We start from the raw sequence: 19,038 nt of genomic DNA on the forward strand, positions 1-19,038 counted from the left end.
AACCGATAAACGTAAAAACGGCTGAACCGACAGGGCCAATAATTTTTTGTGGGACCTCAAAAATGATCCCAGGAAAGATTAAGGATGGTTCAAATTGAAAATTTTCCTTAAAGGGGATGTTCGCGATAAAATGAAGTGCTTTTGATAGCTAAGTAATCTTACTTCTATCAGTTGTTTCTTTAAGGAGAAAATTGTTAAAAACGACTCATGTAAAGAACGTAGTGTCCATTCAAATTCAGAAAGTTGCAACATTCAACTCGAATCGTAAAAAATCAATTTAATTCCAGAAAAATCATACAGATATTACAACCAATAATCATCGATAATTTTTCGACGCATTCGTATATAGTTATTATTTCATAATATTTTTTTTTATTTTTAGGATCTGAAAGTTGCTTTTGAAAACATTTATTCCTGTTTCGAGGATTTTGGATAATGAAGACGACATTTTCATATTTTCCAGGAATGTTAGAAAATCCAGCGGCTGCGAAATATTATTTAAAAAACGAAATCAAAAATATTAGGAAATATTAACTCTATACGAATGCGTCTAAAAATAATTGATGACCATAGTTTGTAATATCTGAACGATTTGTTTGGAATTAAATTGATTTTTTTACGATCCGAGTTGAATGTTGCAACTTTCTAATTTGTATGGACGCTACGTTCTTCGGTATGAGTCGTCTTTAACAATTTTCCTTATAGACGCAACAGATAGAAGTAAGATTACAAGCGATCAAAAGCGCTTATTTTTCTCGGTAAGCCTATACCCACTTTCATTTTTCGCGAACACTCCTTCTAAAAACATTATTTTGTAGCTGTAATATTTTGATCTTTAAAAGATCACTGATTATAGTTCAAATTATAAATTAAAAATTTATCATAGAAGGAAGACGACACTCGAGTTTCGTTTTAATATAAGTAGCTCGGTCATCCGTTATCTTATAGGGCAATAATGACAATGCTGACAGTGCTGACAGCTTTAATTCTTTCATGTTTATTCAAACTCACAATACAAACACCGCGAGGTAAATTGATTCAGAATCAGTTTTCAATTTTCATCACTTAAGAATTTTAAAATTATTTTGCCACATCCGGTCTGTTTGTAAATATATATAATGAAATTAAATGGATTCATTGATTTAAAGACTGATTTGTTTTAACGATTTTTTTCGGTTATCACACATTTAATAGTCCATATTAATGGAAAATCCTTTTAAACTGATCAGAATGAAATTAGTTCTGTCTCAAAATAATTTCGCTTTTTTAAAAGTTGGCAAAGTAAATTTAAAAATCAGAAAAATTGCCAATTCTGTAAAATCGTGATCTCTATATATAAAGTAGTATGGATGTCCGATCATAAATCAGAAACTCCATGATCTATTGGCCGGCAATTTTGATTGCAGAGAACTCGTTAGAATCACGGAAAGTTCTTTCTCTGGTTTAAAACCAACGACTCAAAACAACCAATCCTGGTTAGGTGGGTCCAAACTGCATAGTGAATTGTGATTGCTTATTTGTAATATCTCATGCTTTGTAGTTGAAATATGAAATGAAATATGAAAACTTTCAAGTTAATGATTTTATTGGGAAAACTCTACGCAAAGCTGGGTTTCCAAGTTTACAGTATTCCAATGAATTATGAAAATTTGAAAATTTTGGAAGATTCTGCTGCTTGAAACAAGTTTGAGAATGTAAAAGCAATAAATATTATAAAACAGAGAGGCACGAGGCACCTTGAAAGCATACTTTTTGCATATGTGACTTAAAGGTTGCTATAACAAGCTCTCACATATAAATCTAAGAGAATTTGGGATATTACTTGTTAAAAATTGAAGTGCATCTAATTTTACAAAAAGAAACGAGTACAGTGATAATCAGAAAACAATGAAAAAGAAAGACGACTTAATAACAATATTGAAGTGTACTTAATGTTGTTTAAAAGCAAACAGTATTACCTGTTTTATCAAGTGAAATGGGTCTGTTTACACAACTCAATTGCTGTGTCTAATATTCATAAAATTATTTAAAGCCATATCTTGAGTCTAAAACTCGTGTTTTGGTTATCACGCGTGTAAGTAAAAAAAAGGCCAGGGATAGCGACACTTAAAAGTCTTGAAAACTTTTTATTGGAGCCTGAATGTGTTTGCCTCTTTAAAAAAAAGAAAAAATTAAAACCATCTTTTAAGTTTTCGACATTCAGAATATATTTTTTTTAGATTTCCTGGTATCCGAGGAGTATGATCCTATCCACTACCCTGAGTATTCAAAACACTGTACTCAATCTAAATTTAAAACTCAGCAAACATTCAGAAGTAAACAAATATTTGACAATAAACTCAAATTATTTACATAGCGTTTTGACAAACTGTTGAGCGTGTCTTCCCTTTATAGAGATCGAGAGATCGACCCCTTGGAATATTTTAGCTGCACTGCTCGGCCCCCCTGGAATATTTAAGCCGCACTGATCGGACCTCTGGAATATTTGAGCCGCACTGCACGGCCCCTCTGGAATATTAAATCCATACTGCTCGGCCTTCTGGAATATTTGAGCCGCACTGCTGGGCCTTCTAGAATATTTAAGCTGCACTGCTCGGCCTTCTGGAATATTTGAGCCGCACTGCTGGGCCTTCTGGAATATTTAAGCTGCACTGCTCGGCCTTCTGGAATATTTGAGCCGCACTGCTGGGCCTTCTGGAATATTTAAGCTGCACTGCTCGGCCTTCTGGAATATTTGAGCCGCACTGCTCGGCCCCCTGTTGGAATAGTTTAGCCGTGCTGTTCATCCCCTAGCCTGCCTTAGTCGCAGCCCTTAGTGCAACAACCTAAATAAAAGAGAAAATTAAAGTTTAACTTTCTTTAACAATTTTCCAAAACTTAGAACTTGAGATTAACATTTTTTAATTCTTTGTATTTCAATAGTTTGCAATGGTGCGCCATTTTTTATCTTATTAACAGGGTTACCCACAAAGAATGAGACTTCAGAGACAACTGTACAGAATTTATGCTGTCTATTGCTTTATATTTAGGATTCCCTGCCTCTATAATTTGGCTTCTTTCGTTGCCAAGTCAATAAATAGGCCATTAAGGACATTATTAATGGCAGAAGACGTAATTTAACCTTGTTATCGTCATATTTTATGAGTTTCAGGTCGTCTTTACAGTCTCATCCTTTGTGAGTAACCCTGTACATCAATAAAAAATCTGTCTTAAGGATCTTTGTTCCTGGATAACTTGGACCGGAAAATGAAGAGAGTGGCCGCAGAACAGGAAATGCTTGTCACATTTTAGTCAATATTCAAAGAGACTGTTATAGTTGTACACACTGTAGACATAATGCTAAGGGACCCTCCAATTGTACAGCGGTATGTCAGATTCACAGTGAAACGAACCTTTTTAAATAATCATCAGACAAAGGTTTAAATTGGGCACCGTTGTGATTTGGACATGCCAGTCTGACTATAGATGAATGGTCACTGGTCAGTTGAAATTGCATCTATACAGTCTCGATCTTTTCTATAGTAAATTTCAAAACGATATGGATTAGATCGAAATCAACACGATAAAGTTCAAATGGAAGACAAAAAGAAAAAAAGTTGTAGGGTCTGTCCTAGAGAACGATTTTTAAACCCTTCCCGTCCCCCTCCTATAAATTTTGTACATGACTTATTTTTCAGGAAAATTGATATTATTAAGAGTTAGGTTAGGTTAAGCCAATTTCTGGGCCGAGCTCTGCGGCTAGGACAGGCTAGAGGGCCGGGCGCCGCGGCCACAAAAATCGTTCTTTAGGAAATTACCTAGTTATATCTAAAGAATTATAGACAAACTAAAAATAACTCTGAAACCTTTAATAATCACAGAACACTAAACCCATTATTAGTATCAACGACAATTTCAAGAAATAGTCTTTTGGGCGCTGGTATTTAAAAGCTGTACGCTCTGTTAGAACTTTTCCAATCACTTCTTTCATCCGGAAGCTAGAAATAAGCTTGGTTTAGTACTCCAAAAAATCTATGAGTGAGTTAGTAATGTAAAACCAAAACCAAAAGCGGCAAGGATCTATGAGGTGCAGGTGGGTCTTCCCGGCCAAGGCCTTAACTGATTTTTGAAGTTTTCTGTAAACAAAATTGAAAGTTTTTGTAAACAAAATTGAAAGTTTTTGTAAACAAAATTGAAAGTTTTCTGTACACAAGATTAAAGTCGTAAATAAAATTGAAAGTTTTCTGTAAACCTAATTGTCTGTAAACAAAATTGAAAGTTTTCTTTAAACGAAATTGAAAGTTTTCTGTAAACAAAATTGAAAGTTTTCTCTAAACTTAATTGAAAGTTTTCTCTTAACGAAATTGAAAGTTTTCTGTAAACAAAATTGAAAGTTATCTCTAAACCAAATTGAAAGTTTTCTCTCAACAAAATTGAAAGTTTTCTGTAAACAAAATTGAAAGTTATCTCTAAACCAAATTGAAAGTTTTCTCTTAACGAAATTGAAAGTTTTATGTAAACAATATTGAAAATTATCTCTAAACCAAATTGAAAGTTTTCTCTCAACAAAATTGAAAGTTTTCTCTAAACCTAATTGAAAGTTTTCTCTAAACGAAATTGAAAGTTTTCTGAAAACAAATTTTACGATTAACACTTACTAAACACAGATTTTTATGAAAAGCAACTGATTATTAAGGACTGGGAGAATAATGAGCTAATGAAAGAAAGAGTAGTCCAGGTTCAAATTTATTTATATGTAATATTTTTTGTCTGTCTGTTTGTTTGTATTTCCGATCTAATCTGGAACCTCTGGACCGATTTGTCGTGAATTTTGATTGAGGAACTTTGCTTAGTCTTAAAATTCTGAGATGAGTGGGTTTACAGGTTAAACTCCAGGCAAAGTTGGGTTTCCCACCTAGTTCAGAAATATTTCTATGTCATACAGGGTTACTCACAAAGAACGAGACTTCAGATACCAATTTACAGAATTTATTAAGTCTTCAATTATTTGATATACCACTTAAAAAAAGTATAAAAGACAGAAAACAAAATATAGTTAAATATTTTTTCAGACATCTCTTTCGTAGTCACAAAGATTCATTCTTGAGCGCAATCCTGTATACTGTAATTTCAATTGACATTTAAAGTGTTTTAAGATGTTTTTTGTTCACTAGAAATTAATCCTTAATTTTTTAACAATGAATTTCACGCCAATTCCACGTCTTTTTGTACCAATGTTTAAAAGTCACCCACGATTTTTTTACCCTCGGTATATTTAAGGGATTAGCTTAAGATGACTTTAAATACCGCTATTTACTGAATTTTAAGCGTAATCTCCCCCCCCACCTTTTATCTAAAAATTTATAAAGGAGATTTTTTTTTATTTCCTTACAACACCAACTAAAAAAACATAAGAACCCAAGATGCAAAACCTTGAAGGTTATCATATTTTAGGGTTTACAACGTAATTTCGAGTTAAGAGTTAAGAATTTTAAGAGTTTTAAGAAATTTAATAGTTTTAAAAGTTTTAAGAGTTTTAAGAGTTTTAAGAGTTCAAATTCATCTGTATAATCTATTGTCCAGGTTATCAGATCAGCTGATATGGAAGACGACAATGATGAGAAAATAGATATTTACAATCTAGATCTAGAAGAGGAAAAGTCCAAGAAAACCTGCGCTTTAGAGGACGAATCTTGTAGCAGGTAACTACAGTGGTTTTCCCTCCCCCCCCCCAAAAAAAAAGGGTAATAATTTACGTTGACGGATTTTAAAGAGTGTTCTACACCAAAAAAAAAACATAAATCCTAGAGTGTAGTTTACGAGGGGAGGAAGGCCAGCCACAACAATTTCTAGTCCGAGCCACATTCTCCTCATTTTCTCGTCCAAGCCACCTCGAAATCCTCGTCCTTCCAATATTATCCTTTTAAAGTGTTCAATTCTCCAAGATAAAACAATTTTTTAGGAATCGGGTCACGTTAGAGCACTAACAAAAAATTAAATTTTTACAAATCGAAAGAAATACCTTCAATAGAATTTAAGTTTTTGAGTCCAATTTCCTGAAAAATATTCACCTTTTTTACGCGCATTTTCAGATAATCTAGGTGTAGAATGCCGCAAATAATTCCAAGTTTATGGAACTTTAATCTTTTTTGTTTATTTTAGCGAAAACCATAGAATTTTTTTCGGGTAGTTCCATGGGGAAAATTATAGGCAGAGGTATGCCAAATATTTTGCTATTTATTTTGTATCACGAAGGTTAGCCATTACGGAGGCAGAAGAGATTTAAGTTTCACCTAAATAAAGTTTGACATCATTCTCACGGCTTTGAAGATTTTAACATGATGTATCTATTGCAATACTTTGGTGCATCCATATTTTATGCCCTAACGTGGCCTGATTTTTAAAAGATAGCTTTATCTTCAAAATTTAACATTTCTTATTTTATCTTATCAAGCAAAATTCTACTAAAGAAACTGAAGTTCGAAATGATTTTAAAAAGTGTTTTAATCCTGAAGGAGAAATTTATTTACTTGAGTTTTATACAGTTAGAAACTGGAATAGAAAGACGACTTTTTTCTTTCAAATAGTCCATCATGAAATTCGGCATTTGTTCGGTGTGCACTGCACAGACTATTTCAAAATCAAATACACTTAAATATTGTCGTCTTCATATTAGAATTAAAAAATAAAAATAAAAATTCCCCGAAGCCTTTAGTCAGATTTTCAAAAAAGCAAGTTATTTGAATTTTCATCGAAATTACAACTATATGTTGTATATATATACAACATTTATATATATATATATATATCTGATTGCATTCATTCATTTAAATTTGACAATATCAATGAAATCAGTTTTAACAAAAGCCTATGAAGAGTTTTAAAGTATGTAAAGAAGATTTTAAAAAAATTTTCATACAATATAAAAACTCTTTTTTAGCCACCAAGTTTGTTGCTACCGAAGCACTTGTAGGTAAAACAATATGATCATTAATTATCTTAATTTAAACAATTTACTTGTCTTTTAGTATGTTGAATATTTATTTCATTTTTCTTTTTAGTTGTAACATCTGGGGTGAAAACTGCAGGTAATTAATATATTTAAATATAAATGTATAATACGTATATTTTTCTCTCACAATAACTCTGAGGCAGAACCCCTAAATCTTGAAAAGACGACATATAGTGTTCTATCTGTATTGTTATTAATCTATGGTATAATATATGCATTATATAATAAAATTGATTACTACACGTGCACGTGTAAATATGATGTGTGGCATGGTGAGTCATTGAATGAAATTTGTTGTTTTATTTTTTCTTTTATTAAGAATAGGATTTTTGATTTGTATCTTTTTTAAAGTATGTCCAGAGCTCATAGTTTTTGTATTGTAAATCTCACGATCAAGTAATATTCTCCACATTCACTTTATTTGTCTTTGACATCTCGTGGTGGTCATAACATGCAGGGATAGCTTTAAAAGAGGTATAAAGCATTTCTCTTCCAAACTAAATGTGTCCATATTGGATATCTAGATTGACTTTGCTCCACAAAATATCGAAATTCTGAACATTTTCAGAATATATCAGCTTTTAAGCTTTTTTTTCAAATTACGAGTTTACTAGTAAACAAAATAGAAGATGTTAAATGGCAGCTTCTCTTTTGTTTACTAGTAAACAAAATATCTGTTAAATGGCAGCTTCTCTTCTGTTTACTAGTTAACAAAATAGATGCTGTTAAATGGCAGCTTCTCTTTTGTTTACTAGTAAACAAAATAGAAGCTGTTAATTGGCAGCTTCTCTTTGTTTCCAAGTTTATGATGTGTAAACATGCTGTTTGAAAGATTGATAGACTCAAATTTAAATCAAAAACCGTCTTACTATATATGACGATTGCATCATAATTATAACGAAGTTATGGAACCACAGTCATTTCATAGTTTTTTGTTGGTATCATTGAAAATGGATTAAGAATGTTTATTTGTGTCTTTTTAAGTGAATTATTTTATAGGTGTCGGCCAGTGGGTGTGCTCCCACGATGGGGAAAATAAACAAAATTTGGTCTTCTTAGGCTGAGGCTGAATATGATATTAGATCAAGATTCTAGAAATGCTATTTTTTAAGAGGCTTAAAGGGATTGGGGACGAAATTTGAAGTGACACCTATTAAAAGAGTGGAGTGCCCTAATTTCAACAGTATTCTTTATAAATCTTTAAACCTTGTTAGATGAAAATGTGTTGAGTTTTATCAATTTCCTCTATTTGTCTCCGATGCATAAAACCGCAAAACTCACAATTGATAACCAGTTAATTTAAATAAAAACGCAGGAATGTATTCAACAAATTATGTACGAACTTTAAATCTTCTTTTTATATATAATTTAAAAAATTGATGTCTCTTTGCGATATTTTCAGCAACCCAATTTTTGTCTCAAAGATTATGCTTTAAGGATAAAATCAATTTTCTGATATGTTTACATTTTTTGAAATTTAAATGTCTTACAGTTTTAATATAATTTGACTTCAACTTTGATAAAATGTTGATTCTTTAAAAAAAACGCTCTTTATTATTTTTTTTTATTAATATGTACTTGTTTTGTATGAATTTAATTTTTGCAGCATGAGATGGGTTAAACCTAAAATATTGTTATAAACTTATATCCAAAGTTGTGATGAATATATACATATATAACATATGTTGAAATAAACATTTCCATAAAATAGTTGAAAAAACAGTTATTTTGCTAAAGAGATTATTGTAATGATTATTTTTGATATTTTTACCTGTAAATCGTCTTTGCTCTACGTTGCGTTTTTTGTGAACACAATAGCATATAAAATCATATCTAGTGATAACCAGAAAACTCTGAAAAAGTAAGTCAATTTTTAGAATCAAGTCAGAACTTTAAAAAGTCCATGAATAAGCATGAGACGCAGCTGTGTAAACGCACTGAAAACTAATTTAGTGATTTAAAAAGTGTCAAGCAAAACTATTGGCTTTGTAACAACTTCAAATACACAATTAAGTATTGCGATAATGTCGTCTTCATATTCCACTGTTATCTGGTTATTACTGTACCATAAGATCGGCTGAGGGAAAAACTGGTCACGTGATTACCGTCTGTATCATGTGACAACGATACTGCACTGCCAATTGGCTTAAATTCCCGGTGACGTAATACAGACTAGTATTAACAATTGTATGCATTCAAAATGCAAAATAAATAAAAAAAATTATAATGGGAGCAAACCTGAGATTCTCAGGCTCCGGTGGGATATCGTCGTTTTCAGATTGGTTATGTTTAATACTACAACTTTTACACAAAATTCCATATCTATGAATTTTCGTATAATTTGGACACAGTTTTATATTAATTTCTCGAGACAGGAACATCAGATAGATGTTTTATATGTATCATTCAACGCCTGAGATTCTCAGGTTTCATCCATACCCCCTTTAAAGAAAATACGTGACATCATTAAATGAAGCTAAAAAAAAGACAAAATTTGATAGGTTGAAATGTCAATTTAGGCTAAAAACATCATCATTTTATGCCAAGTGCGGGTAAACGGAGGGAATACCAATTACTATGAAAAATAGTATAAACCTTGGCGCTTCAGTTATAACATATATAAAGTAGTAATCTCTGTTTGTTTGTTAGTATGTCCGAACATAACTCAATAACCCCTTGGCCGATTTGCTTTAAATTTTGATTGATAAACTCGGTAGAAACATGGGAATGTTCTTAGCTTTGTTTTAAAGGTCTAAGATAAATCGAATTCCAGGCAAAACTGAGTTTCCCCAAGCTTGTTGAAGATAAATTAAAAATTCCTATTTTGGTAAAATGACATTTACATTTTTTTATTCAGAACGCACAGTATTTTTCGCAGTTAATAATAGACGTAGCTGTAATTTATTTTTCAACGATATTTTGCTTGAAAGACCAGATGTTCAACTTAATAACTTTTCCTGGAAGGCACGCAGGATTGCATTTATAACTGTTCATTTGCTAAATATTTCCCACAAGGTTGCAAAAGAATTTTGCGAAAATTTCGTTCAGCCAACGAAAATGTTAACGAAAACGAAAATTTTCGTTCATTTTTGCGAAAATTTTCGTTCAATTTTTTTCGCGAAATTCGTTCAAAAATTTAGCAAAATTCGTTCGACATTTTCAGAAATTTTCGCAAAAATCGCGAAATTCGTTCGAAATATTCGCGAAAGTATTTAAAATTTTCGACCTTTATTTTGTTCAAAATGTTTATTCGCAAAAATACAATCTTCTTGATGCGAAATGGAAACATTTCGATTTTTATCGAACAAAAATGTTCGCGAATGTGAGGTCGAAAATAAATCAAAATTCGTGAAAATTTTTAAACGAATTTCGTTGGTTCATAATAGCGAATTTCGTTCAAAGAAAATATTGACGGAAACCCTACTCTGGATACATTTCACGGCTGTGTAACTACAGTAAGCCTCAAATAATTATTATACTAATATTTTGAGGTATTTGTCAATGTTAAAAATAAAAAAATCCCAACTATAAATTGACCTGAACGCTGAAATCTGAATTGATTTTTTTAATAACAACGAAAGAAATTTATATTCAATGTACAGGGTGAGTAAAAAAAAGTGTGATTTGAGACGCCTGGTGCAAAACGTGCAACTCTCCTGTTTTTTCAATATTTTTTGAAAAATTGTATTTTTTTTTTGTACTCCAATGGCCCAAAAAAATAACCGCGAACCTTTTTGTCTCTCAAAATAAAACGTTCAGAAAAGCAAAAATGTGTATATAGATTATTTCTATCGAAACCTAAAGTTTTATAAAGATTGAACCAAAGAATCACAGAAAATTCGCAAAATTGTAATAAGAAAATTCGCTATTTTTAGTTCTGGTCTAATTTTTAGGGAAAACTTATTTAAATTCTCTAGTTTGTTTCTTCTTAGTATATTCTAAAGTATCAAATACACGCTGTTCAGTTGAAACCTTAAAAACCATTGAAAAAAAAATTTCCGTAAAAATTATACCAGAACTGAAAAATGCGAATTTTCTAATTACAATTTTGCAAATTTTCTGAGATTCTGTGATTTAATCTTTTAAAAATTTATATATATTTTTATATATTTATATGTATATATATTTAAAAAAAGAGAAAAGAAAATATAAAAGGTTAAGGAGGGTATTTCTCGTCGATTCTCTTGTCCCCGCATGGAATTTTTAGGTAATTTTTTTTTTTATAAAATAACTATATTTTGAGTGGTTAAGTGGCAATCCCGGGAGCTAGAATGTGCCTGAGTCCCAAATTGATCCAAGGGGTGGGGACTTCCCCCAAATTTCCCGGGAGACTACCCCCTCCCACCCCCCACATGCATTCTTTTTACTTTTTCACGTATATAATAATCTGTATTTTTCCATTATTTCTAGTTAGTAACCAAATGGAAGAGTTGCTTAAAAGAACATCTGTGTTTTTAAAGATATAATTATACCTGGAAATTTCCTAATACTTTTACTACACATAATTATGCACTATCTGCAATGAAAAGTTTTAAAACTGTATGATGTAAGAGTAATATTTTGTTTACAGTATAATACTAATTATTAGAAATTATTATCTTCTTAGCATGATTACCATCATTTCCCTATTTGCAATTCATGGCTCAGCTACAGTGAAATTGACAGTTTATAGGAAAGTTATATATGCTTTCAATTTTATAACCGGGGTGACTTTGAAGTGTTGCAAAGTCTTGGCCTTTGGTATTATCTCACAAACCAACTACACTACTTTTATTAGCTCTAGACATTTTAATTATAATACAAAACGCTAGTTTTTAGTATCCAGTTAAAATTGAGGTAATTAGCAAAATTCAGTTTTATTATTTAAAGAGCGTGTGGATATTATTACTTTTCACAATTTTTCAGAGACGACTGTACGATATTTTTACGGTCTGTTCCTTTATATTCATGATTCCCTGCAACTCTTCACTGGGGGTTTTCTTTGCCAAATCATGAAATAAGCTGCAGTAAAAACCAATGTTAAAGAAAGAAGACTTGAATTACCCTTGAAATCTTTATATTTTAATAGTTTCCGATCGTTTACAGTCTCATCCTTTGAATGCAACCCTGTACTTGAGGGTTACTTAAAAAGTGTTAAACTCCAAGATTAAAGAAACCAGAGGCCGAATTTAAACCGCGTCGCTGAACCGCCTATTACCGGTTCCAATACTGAAACACTGAATACAATTTGAAGCGAAACCAACCATGTTTGAGTCGGGGCTCAAATTCTTTAGATTCGGTCTCTTGATATTTCTAATTCCTGGTATCCTTGCTCACCACCTCCCTCATAGTCTCAAACTACCCACACAATAGATACTCAAGGTTATCAGTATCATTATTATTAGCAATATCTTGGTTTATTGGTCCAATGTTAATTGTTTATTAATAATTCTCCATGTCAATGGTTATCATTGTCATTATTATCATGGTCATTGTCATTATTGTCATTGTCGTTGTCGTTGTCATTATCTTTGTCACTGTCATTATCGTTGTTAATATTAATATCATTGTATTTATCATTAATATTATCAACATCATTACCATTTTCAAAATCAATTTCATTGTCAATATTATTACAAAAATTTAAATATCATTATCATTATTGATATCTTTACAGGACCATTATTATTATCTTTATCATTAAAGGGACAGTAAAGGAAAAATGAAAGGGGGTATAGGCTGAAAGCTAATCACTTTAGCTCTTGATTGCGACCCATGAAAGTTTTATCTGATGTTCCTGTATCGAGAAACTGATATAAAACTGTGTTAAAATTATACAAAAATTCATATATGTAAAATTTTGAAAATCTGAAACTTAAATCACGTGACCAGAACTATCACCAATGGCAGAGCAGTATACTGGTCACGTGTCTCCGCCTGTATCACGTGACCACTTTACTGCACTGCCTATGGTGGAATTTCTGGTCAAGTAATACGGACGTAAAAATAATATTATGAATGAAATCTATTGAAAATAGAAACAACAAATATAAAAGTAAACCTAAATTACAATTAGCTTTCTCTGGGATATCATCGTTTTCAGATTGGTTGCTTATTTGCTCAATATGATCTGTTTAAACCTACTACTACTTTTATACAAAATTGTATATATATTAATTTTTATATAGATTTGATACAGTTTTATATCAATTTCTCGAGACAGGAACATCAGATATGACTTTCATGGGTCGAGATCGAGAGCTAAAGTGATTAGCTTTCAGCCTATACCCCCTTTCATTTTTCCTTTACTGTCCCTTTAATATCATTATTATGATTATCATTAATATTATTACTATCATTATCATTAATATTATTATCATCATTATCATTATCATAAACATGATTATTATTATTATCATTAATATTATTATTACTGTTATCCTTCTTCAAAATAAATTCATATTTTTGAAAAATAAGATATAAGAAAAGGGTCAAAGAAATATTTTTTTGGTCAAATAATCTGGGTGATTTCAGGGGGAACAAGGCAATAATTGTTTACTAACAGGCATTTTTAGGACTTGTCACTCTGAAATCTATTTTTTCCCCCACCGTTCAGGCTAAAACGCAACATTGCAAGCAGGGGCGGATACAGGATTTAAGTGAGGGGGTGCTAGATATATTTCGGAACAAAAACATCCAGATTTAGGAACAAAATGATTGTTTAAATTCTATAAAATAATTTAGTAAAGTTCTGGAGATTCTTCACAGTGAAGACCTCGTGGTAGCTCAGGGGCATCTCCACTCTGCTCTACACCTTCTACATCAAGTACTTGGAATAATAAATTTAACATTTCAAATTTTTCATTTAAAAACGTAGTAACTGCCGCAAGACTCAAATGCTGTAGCATGGAAGACCGTACGGTTGTGGCTGATTGTTGCCGGAAACAAAAAAAGATAATATGTGGCATGGAAGGGGAAAATGTTGTGGTTTATGGCCGCCTGCATTCCCCCGCTCGTGCTGCAGACCATTTCACTTAAATAAGTGATTTTTTAATAAAATATGTAATTTGTAAAAGATTGAAAAAAAATTAAATATTGTTTTATGTCGTCGTCCTATTCCAATTTTTGGTTAAAGCTGTGGCATAAATCATTAGAATTCACTTTGGCATTGTTATACACGACTATATATGTTTTTGGCGTGCTACAACTTAAAAGGAAAAGAGTTACTCAACGATTAACTTTATTTAAAATCCTAATCTATATAGTAAAAATATCTGAATAGTTAACACATGTTTTAAATCAGCTGATCGGGAAACGCCTCCTTGGATTTCTAGAAAGTTATTCAGGAAGACGATATTCATATCCGCCACATGTTCAACAATCATCTAGTCTTGTAAAATTACTCAATCAATCAATCAATCAATCAAAATACTCATTACATCAGGGAACTCGGGATGCGAAATTAGAGACGACTGTCCGGAATTAATTCCGCCCTTTTTACTCAAATCAATGGTTCTGTACAACTGTAAACTTGTTTCTTTCTTTGACAAACCGTTGAAAATACTATGCAATAGGGTGGATATAAGACATATTTAACCCTAGTAGCTTATTATAATATATAAAGAGCTTTATGTCGTCATTAAAAGTGTATTGATTTCCCTTGGAATGACCGGTTTCAAACTACTCTCCATATATAAACTGTGTTTTCTTTAATTCTTTATTCAGATGATGTTAAACTTGGTAGAAGAGTTTGGATGTTTAACTGAAATAGATTGAAGTATTATAGCAACAATATAACATTGATAAGAACAATTTTTATAATGATTTCATATAATTACTTACACGAATGTCATCTATTAAGAAAGAAATCAAAGTAAGTTTACATCAGCGTCCATGGTTGGTTTAAGCCTTACTGAAGCTATACTCAGGATCCAGGCATACATACGTGCGTGCGCGCAGCAATTGTACATATTATGTATAGTAAAATGGGAATAGATCAAATGCCTAATTTCAAAACAAAAAGTACCATCCTTTGTGGGTAACCCTGTATAAGATTTATTTTTAGGACTCAGCAGTGTGTTTGAGTAGTTTAATCCTGTAACGGGACCGAGGCGTACAGTAGAGCAAGGATATGTATGTACTTAGCATGGAGTTGGGTGTACAATGTATGCATTGGAAACCCAGCTTTCTTCAATTCAAGGACAAAGTTTATCACTTTTAAGACCAGTATAAAAAATATTTCTTTTGATTTGGCAATTTATTAGACAAATATACTCCCTTTCAATGTTGCGTTTTGGCCCGAACGGTGGGGAAATAAAAAAGTTTCTGAGTGACAAGCCCTAAAAATACCTTTTAACAGGCAGCAGGCTAATCAGTTTTACTCGCCAATGCCGCAATGAATTATAAAACAGAGAGATCCAGTTCTGGCCGCGGCGCTCGGCCCAGAAAGTGTTTTACTCTAAACTTAACCTAGTCCTAAAATTTAATCTCGCTCTACTTATAATTCATTGCGCCATTCCCAAGGCCAAATTTAAAAAATTTGAGCGGCGGCTTAAATTTAAACCGCAGCTCAAATATGGTTGATTCCACTTTTAATTTATCAAGTTTTTCAAGATTTAAGCTTACTCTCAATTGAAACCGGTTTTTGGGTGATTTGAGACGCGGCTTAAATTCGGACACCGGAAACAGAGTTTGGCCGCTACCTGTTCTTATTTTTTACAATTTTACAATTTTACAATTTTTCCTTTTTCCCCTCAAATCGTTTATACTGGAATTTAATGAAATTATTAAATAAAATATTTGAAATAAAAGTGCGATAACCGTTTATATGGTTTAAATTATTGACTTCACTGATCTTTTTTGCACTTCATATAAAACGAAATTTTTGCCCGAAGACTCACGACCATTTATTAAGTTGGAATTTGCATGAAAAATGTAAACTTAAGTAATGAGAGATTTAAAAAAAGAGATAGATTTAGTTTCAAAACTGCACCTGAAATGTTTCTGAAAAAGTTAAAGAACTACGCACCAACTTAAAAAAATAAGTAGTCGTTTTCTTTTTTAAATCCGACATTTACAACAGATTCGATGTTACAATACATTTTGTATACATATAGCGCAATTGAACGTTAGTCCAAATGAACTTTTCTCTGCACCAACATTTATATTCAAATGGGCTAATTTTATTCTAGGAAATAAGTGCTATTGGATGTTGGTCCTAATAAATCATTTTTAGTAATAAATTTGTTCAATTGGACAAGTTTAGCGAACATTTGACAAAATTATCAGGCTTTAGTTTAAATTAACATTTAGTTTTAAAATGTGTTCGTTTTTTTTAGTAGATTTGGCACAATGATTAAAATTTAATCCTTATTTTAATTAAAAATTTTTGATTCATTTGTTCTAAATTTTGTTTATTTGATCTATTCAGAATTTCTCAATTTATTAAATTTCTGAATTAAAATTTTACTTTTCCACTTATTAACACATTTTGTCACGAACCAATCGTCTAGCATTATCCGATGTGTCCCAAATGTTTAATTAGAGCCATCCACGATCCAGTTTGATGTGGGACACAGTTTACAAAGTAAATCTTGGTCCATGTAACAAGAACAATATATTTTCAAGTGAGAATGATCCCTTAAACTTTAATTTTCACATTCTTCTTTAAGAAGATATCTATAAATTATTCTTTAAGAAGATATGTATCTATAAATTATTCTTTAAGAAGATATGTATCTATAAATTATTCTTTAAGAAGATATGTGTATCTATACTAAGGACTGCGCAGAAGGTTACAAAAGAGGTTACAAGCTCCAGTGTGCAACCCGATATACCGGGAAAATTCCAGCCCAAGATAAGAAGATCCAAAGAGATAAAAAAATAAAAAATAAAAAATAAAAAATAAAAACATCAATAAGTGTGAACATTTATATTTTTAAAAAATTGTAAAATACAATGTTCGATTGAGTGAAGAGCAGAGTCGATATCAACATAACTCGAAAGATCGATTAATCAAAAAGACCGAATCCCATATCATCATCTTCCTCCTCCTCCTCCTCCTCAACCTTCTTGGCGGCGGGAGCGGCCGCACCACCGGCGGCGGCGGCGGCAGGAGCTAAAAAATCAAATACTACATTTTAGTTTTAAACAAATTATTTATTTTATATGATTTGGAATAGAATTAAATAGTCATTTTTGAACAAAATCCAACGACTCCATTAAAAACTGGTCTAAATATAAAATGCTAATCTCAATTGATCTCTCAAATTATTAACGAAAAAAATAATGTAAAAAAGTTGAGAAAATGAATGAGCTTAGAAGAGGCAATTAGTTGAACAGGTGGTTAAAGTAGTTATTAAAGCAACTAATAAATCTACTCCACAAGATTCTAGTCAAATATTTAACATCCAAGGTACGTTGCTCAACTAACAATTAAAATACAAGAGAAAAAAACGGATTTAATTAAATATAAAAGTTAAAAAGGGACTGTAGAATAATTACTAGAGAGCCGTGTTAACAACGGTACATCTTAAACCTTTTGTTCGGTTCGTTTTGATCAAGCTTGAGAAGATTGGCGTATATTTTTCAGACGAACAGATTAGATGATTTTGAAAAAAAAATGAAAAATTGTTTTTTTTATTCTTTCGATACTTCCCCCCCCCCCTCCCCAGAACCTATTGATTTATCCCTAAATGTTATTTAATTTCCCAAACTCCGCGAAAAAAACTAAAAAAATATACACCCCTGGGTATAGGTGAGAAAGTCTTTTTTTTTTTAACCAAAATATATTCCTTAAAACGGTGACATCTTCGTTTTTGTTTGATGGGTCCAGTTGTAAATCGGACCGGCATCTCTTTCAATTTACAAAGACTTCAAAAACCTGAGGGGTTTGTTAATTTCAAAAATGTTTATTTTTCGTTAGTTTTTCAAGGCCAAATCAAGAACTTTTGGAAAATAGTTTTAATTAATATCTTTAGTTAAAGTAACATCTGTGCAAACAGAGTAATTAAGTAAATACAGGGTGATAACTGTTGTGGTTGATTTGGTTCTTTTTAATTTATCAATTTTTAATTAAATTTAATATTGAGAAATATTTTATCAAATTAAAACTTTACGCTTTGATAAAATAATATAGAATACTGGATAGTACGGATACTTCGTTCGGACAGTTGACTTTTGTAACTTTACAATTTTTAAACCATTGTGTTTTTGATATTTACCATTTCCAAAGATATTAAAGTTTCCTGAGCCCCCCCCCCAAAAAAAAAAATAGGAAATTTATAGTCATCGAATCGAAAATAACCAAATATGTTTTAACTAACCTGCGGCAGCGGGGGCTCCGCCACCTCCGGAGGGAACGGAGGAGATCTTTTTCTTTCCCTCAGCGGTCAGCTCCTCAAGGTTCTTGCCGGCCAATTCCGCAACAACCTTGCTCACCTAGTAAATATTAATTCATTAAATATAAAAAAATACAAAGTTAAGTGATTGAAAATTTTTTTTTTTAAATCCTCTAAAACTGAAGATCCAAAACTCCAAAATGTTGCAGGTCCTAAGCACTGATTTTTTCTTTAATTAAAAGGAATAAAAATCCGACCTATGCCTGGGCCAACGAAAGATTTTTATCTCTAGGTTTAACCGTTCAAACATTGAGATCAAACAAAACCGTCAGGTTCGGATACAGGAGGGGGGGGGGCAAGGGGTCGAATACCCCCTTTTGAAAACTGTAACTGTAACTTTAAGGTGCTTTAACAAAACCTTTCGCAATTCATTGATAAGTTTTACTTAATTCACAAATCCGATAGATTTTAAGCTTTAACCAAGCGATAGTAGAGCCGGTGTGTGAAATTTTGTGATATTTTTCAGACGAAAAATAGTATTCTACTTGGAGTTCTAATTCACAGACATTTCACTAGAAGGGGATCATTCATTTGACGTACTATCCTGTTTTGCCTTATATAGTCTGTATTTGTACTGGTACAGCTTGTTCTGGCCCGGTACATAAAATGAACTGAGGTGTACGTGCTGAACTGGCATGTTTTTAAATATGCAATTTTTATAAATATTAA

General features: G+C 31.7%; 1 protein-coding gene and 1 long non-coding RNA gene across 2 annotated transcripts; both read right to left on the minus strand.

Moving 5' to 3' along the window:
- Positions 1 to 14,624: 14,624 nt before the first annotated feature.
- On the minus strand, positions 14,625 to 14,995 carry LOC111710026 (uncharacterized). The gene is made up of 2 exons (XR_002766981.1): positions 14,813 to 14,995; positions 14,625 to 14,732 (listed from the first exon to the last, which is right to left on the minus strand). It is a non-coding gene; the product is annotated as an uncharacterized LOC111710026 (long non-coding RNA).
- A 1,891-nt stretch (positions 14,996 to 16,886) lies between these two features.
- LOC111710024 (60S acidic ribosomal protein P2) lies at positions 16,887 to 18,409 on the minus strand (the record flags this gene model as incomplete). Its single annotated transcript, XM_023484035.1, is given in 2 exon segments — positions 16,887 to 17,087; positions 18,295 to 18,409. Coding segments are annotated over 2 exon segments (222 nt in total), but the record flags the coding sequence as incomplete, so codon positions are not given.
- Between the last annotated feature and the right edge of the window lie 629 nt (positions 18,410 to 19,038).

The sequence above is a fragment of the Eurytemora carolleeae genome, unplaced genomic scaffold (genome assembly GCF_000591075.1).
Source record: "Eurytemora carolleeae unplaced genomic scaffold, Eaff_2.0 scaffold932, whole genome shotgun sequence".
In the NCBI taxonomy this organism is placed as follows: domain Eukaryota; kingdom Metazoa; phylum Arthropoda; class Copepoda; order Calanoida; family Temoridae; genus Eurytemora; species Eurytemora carolleeae.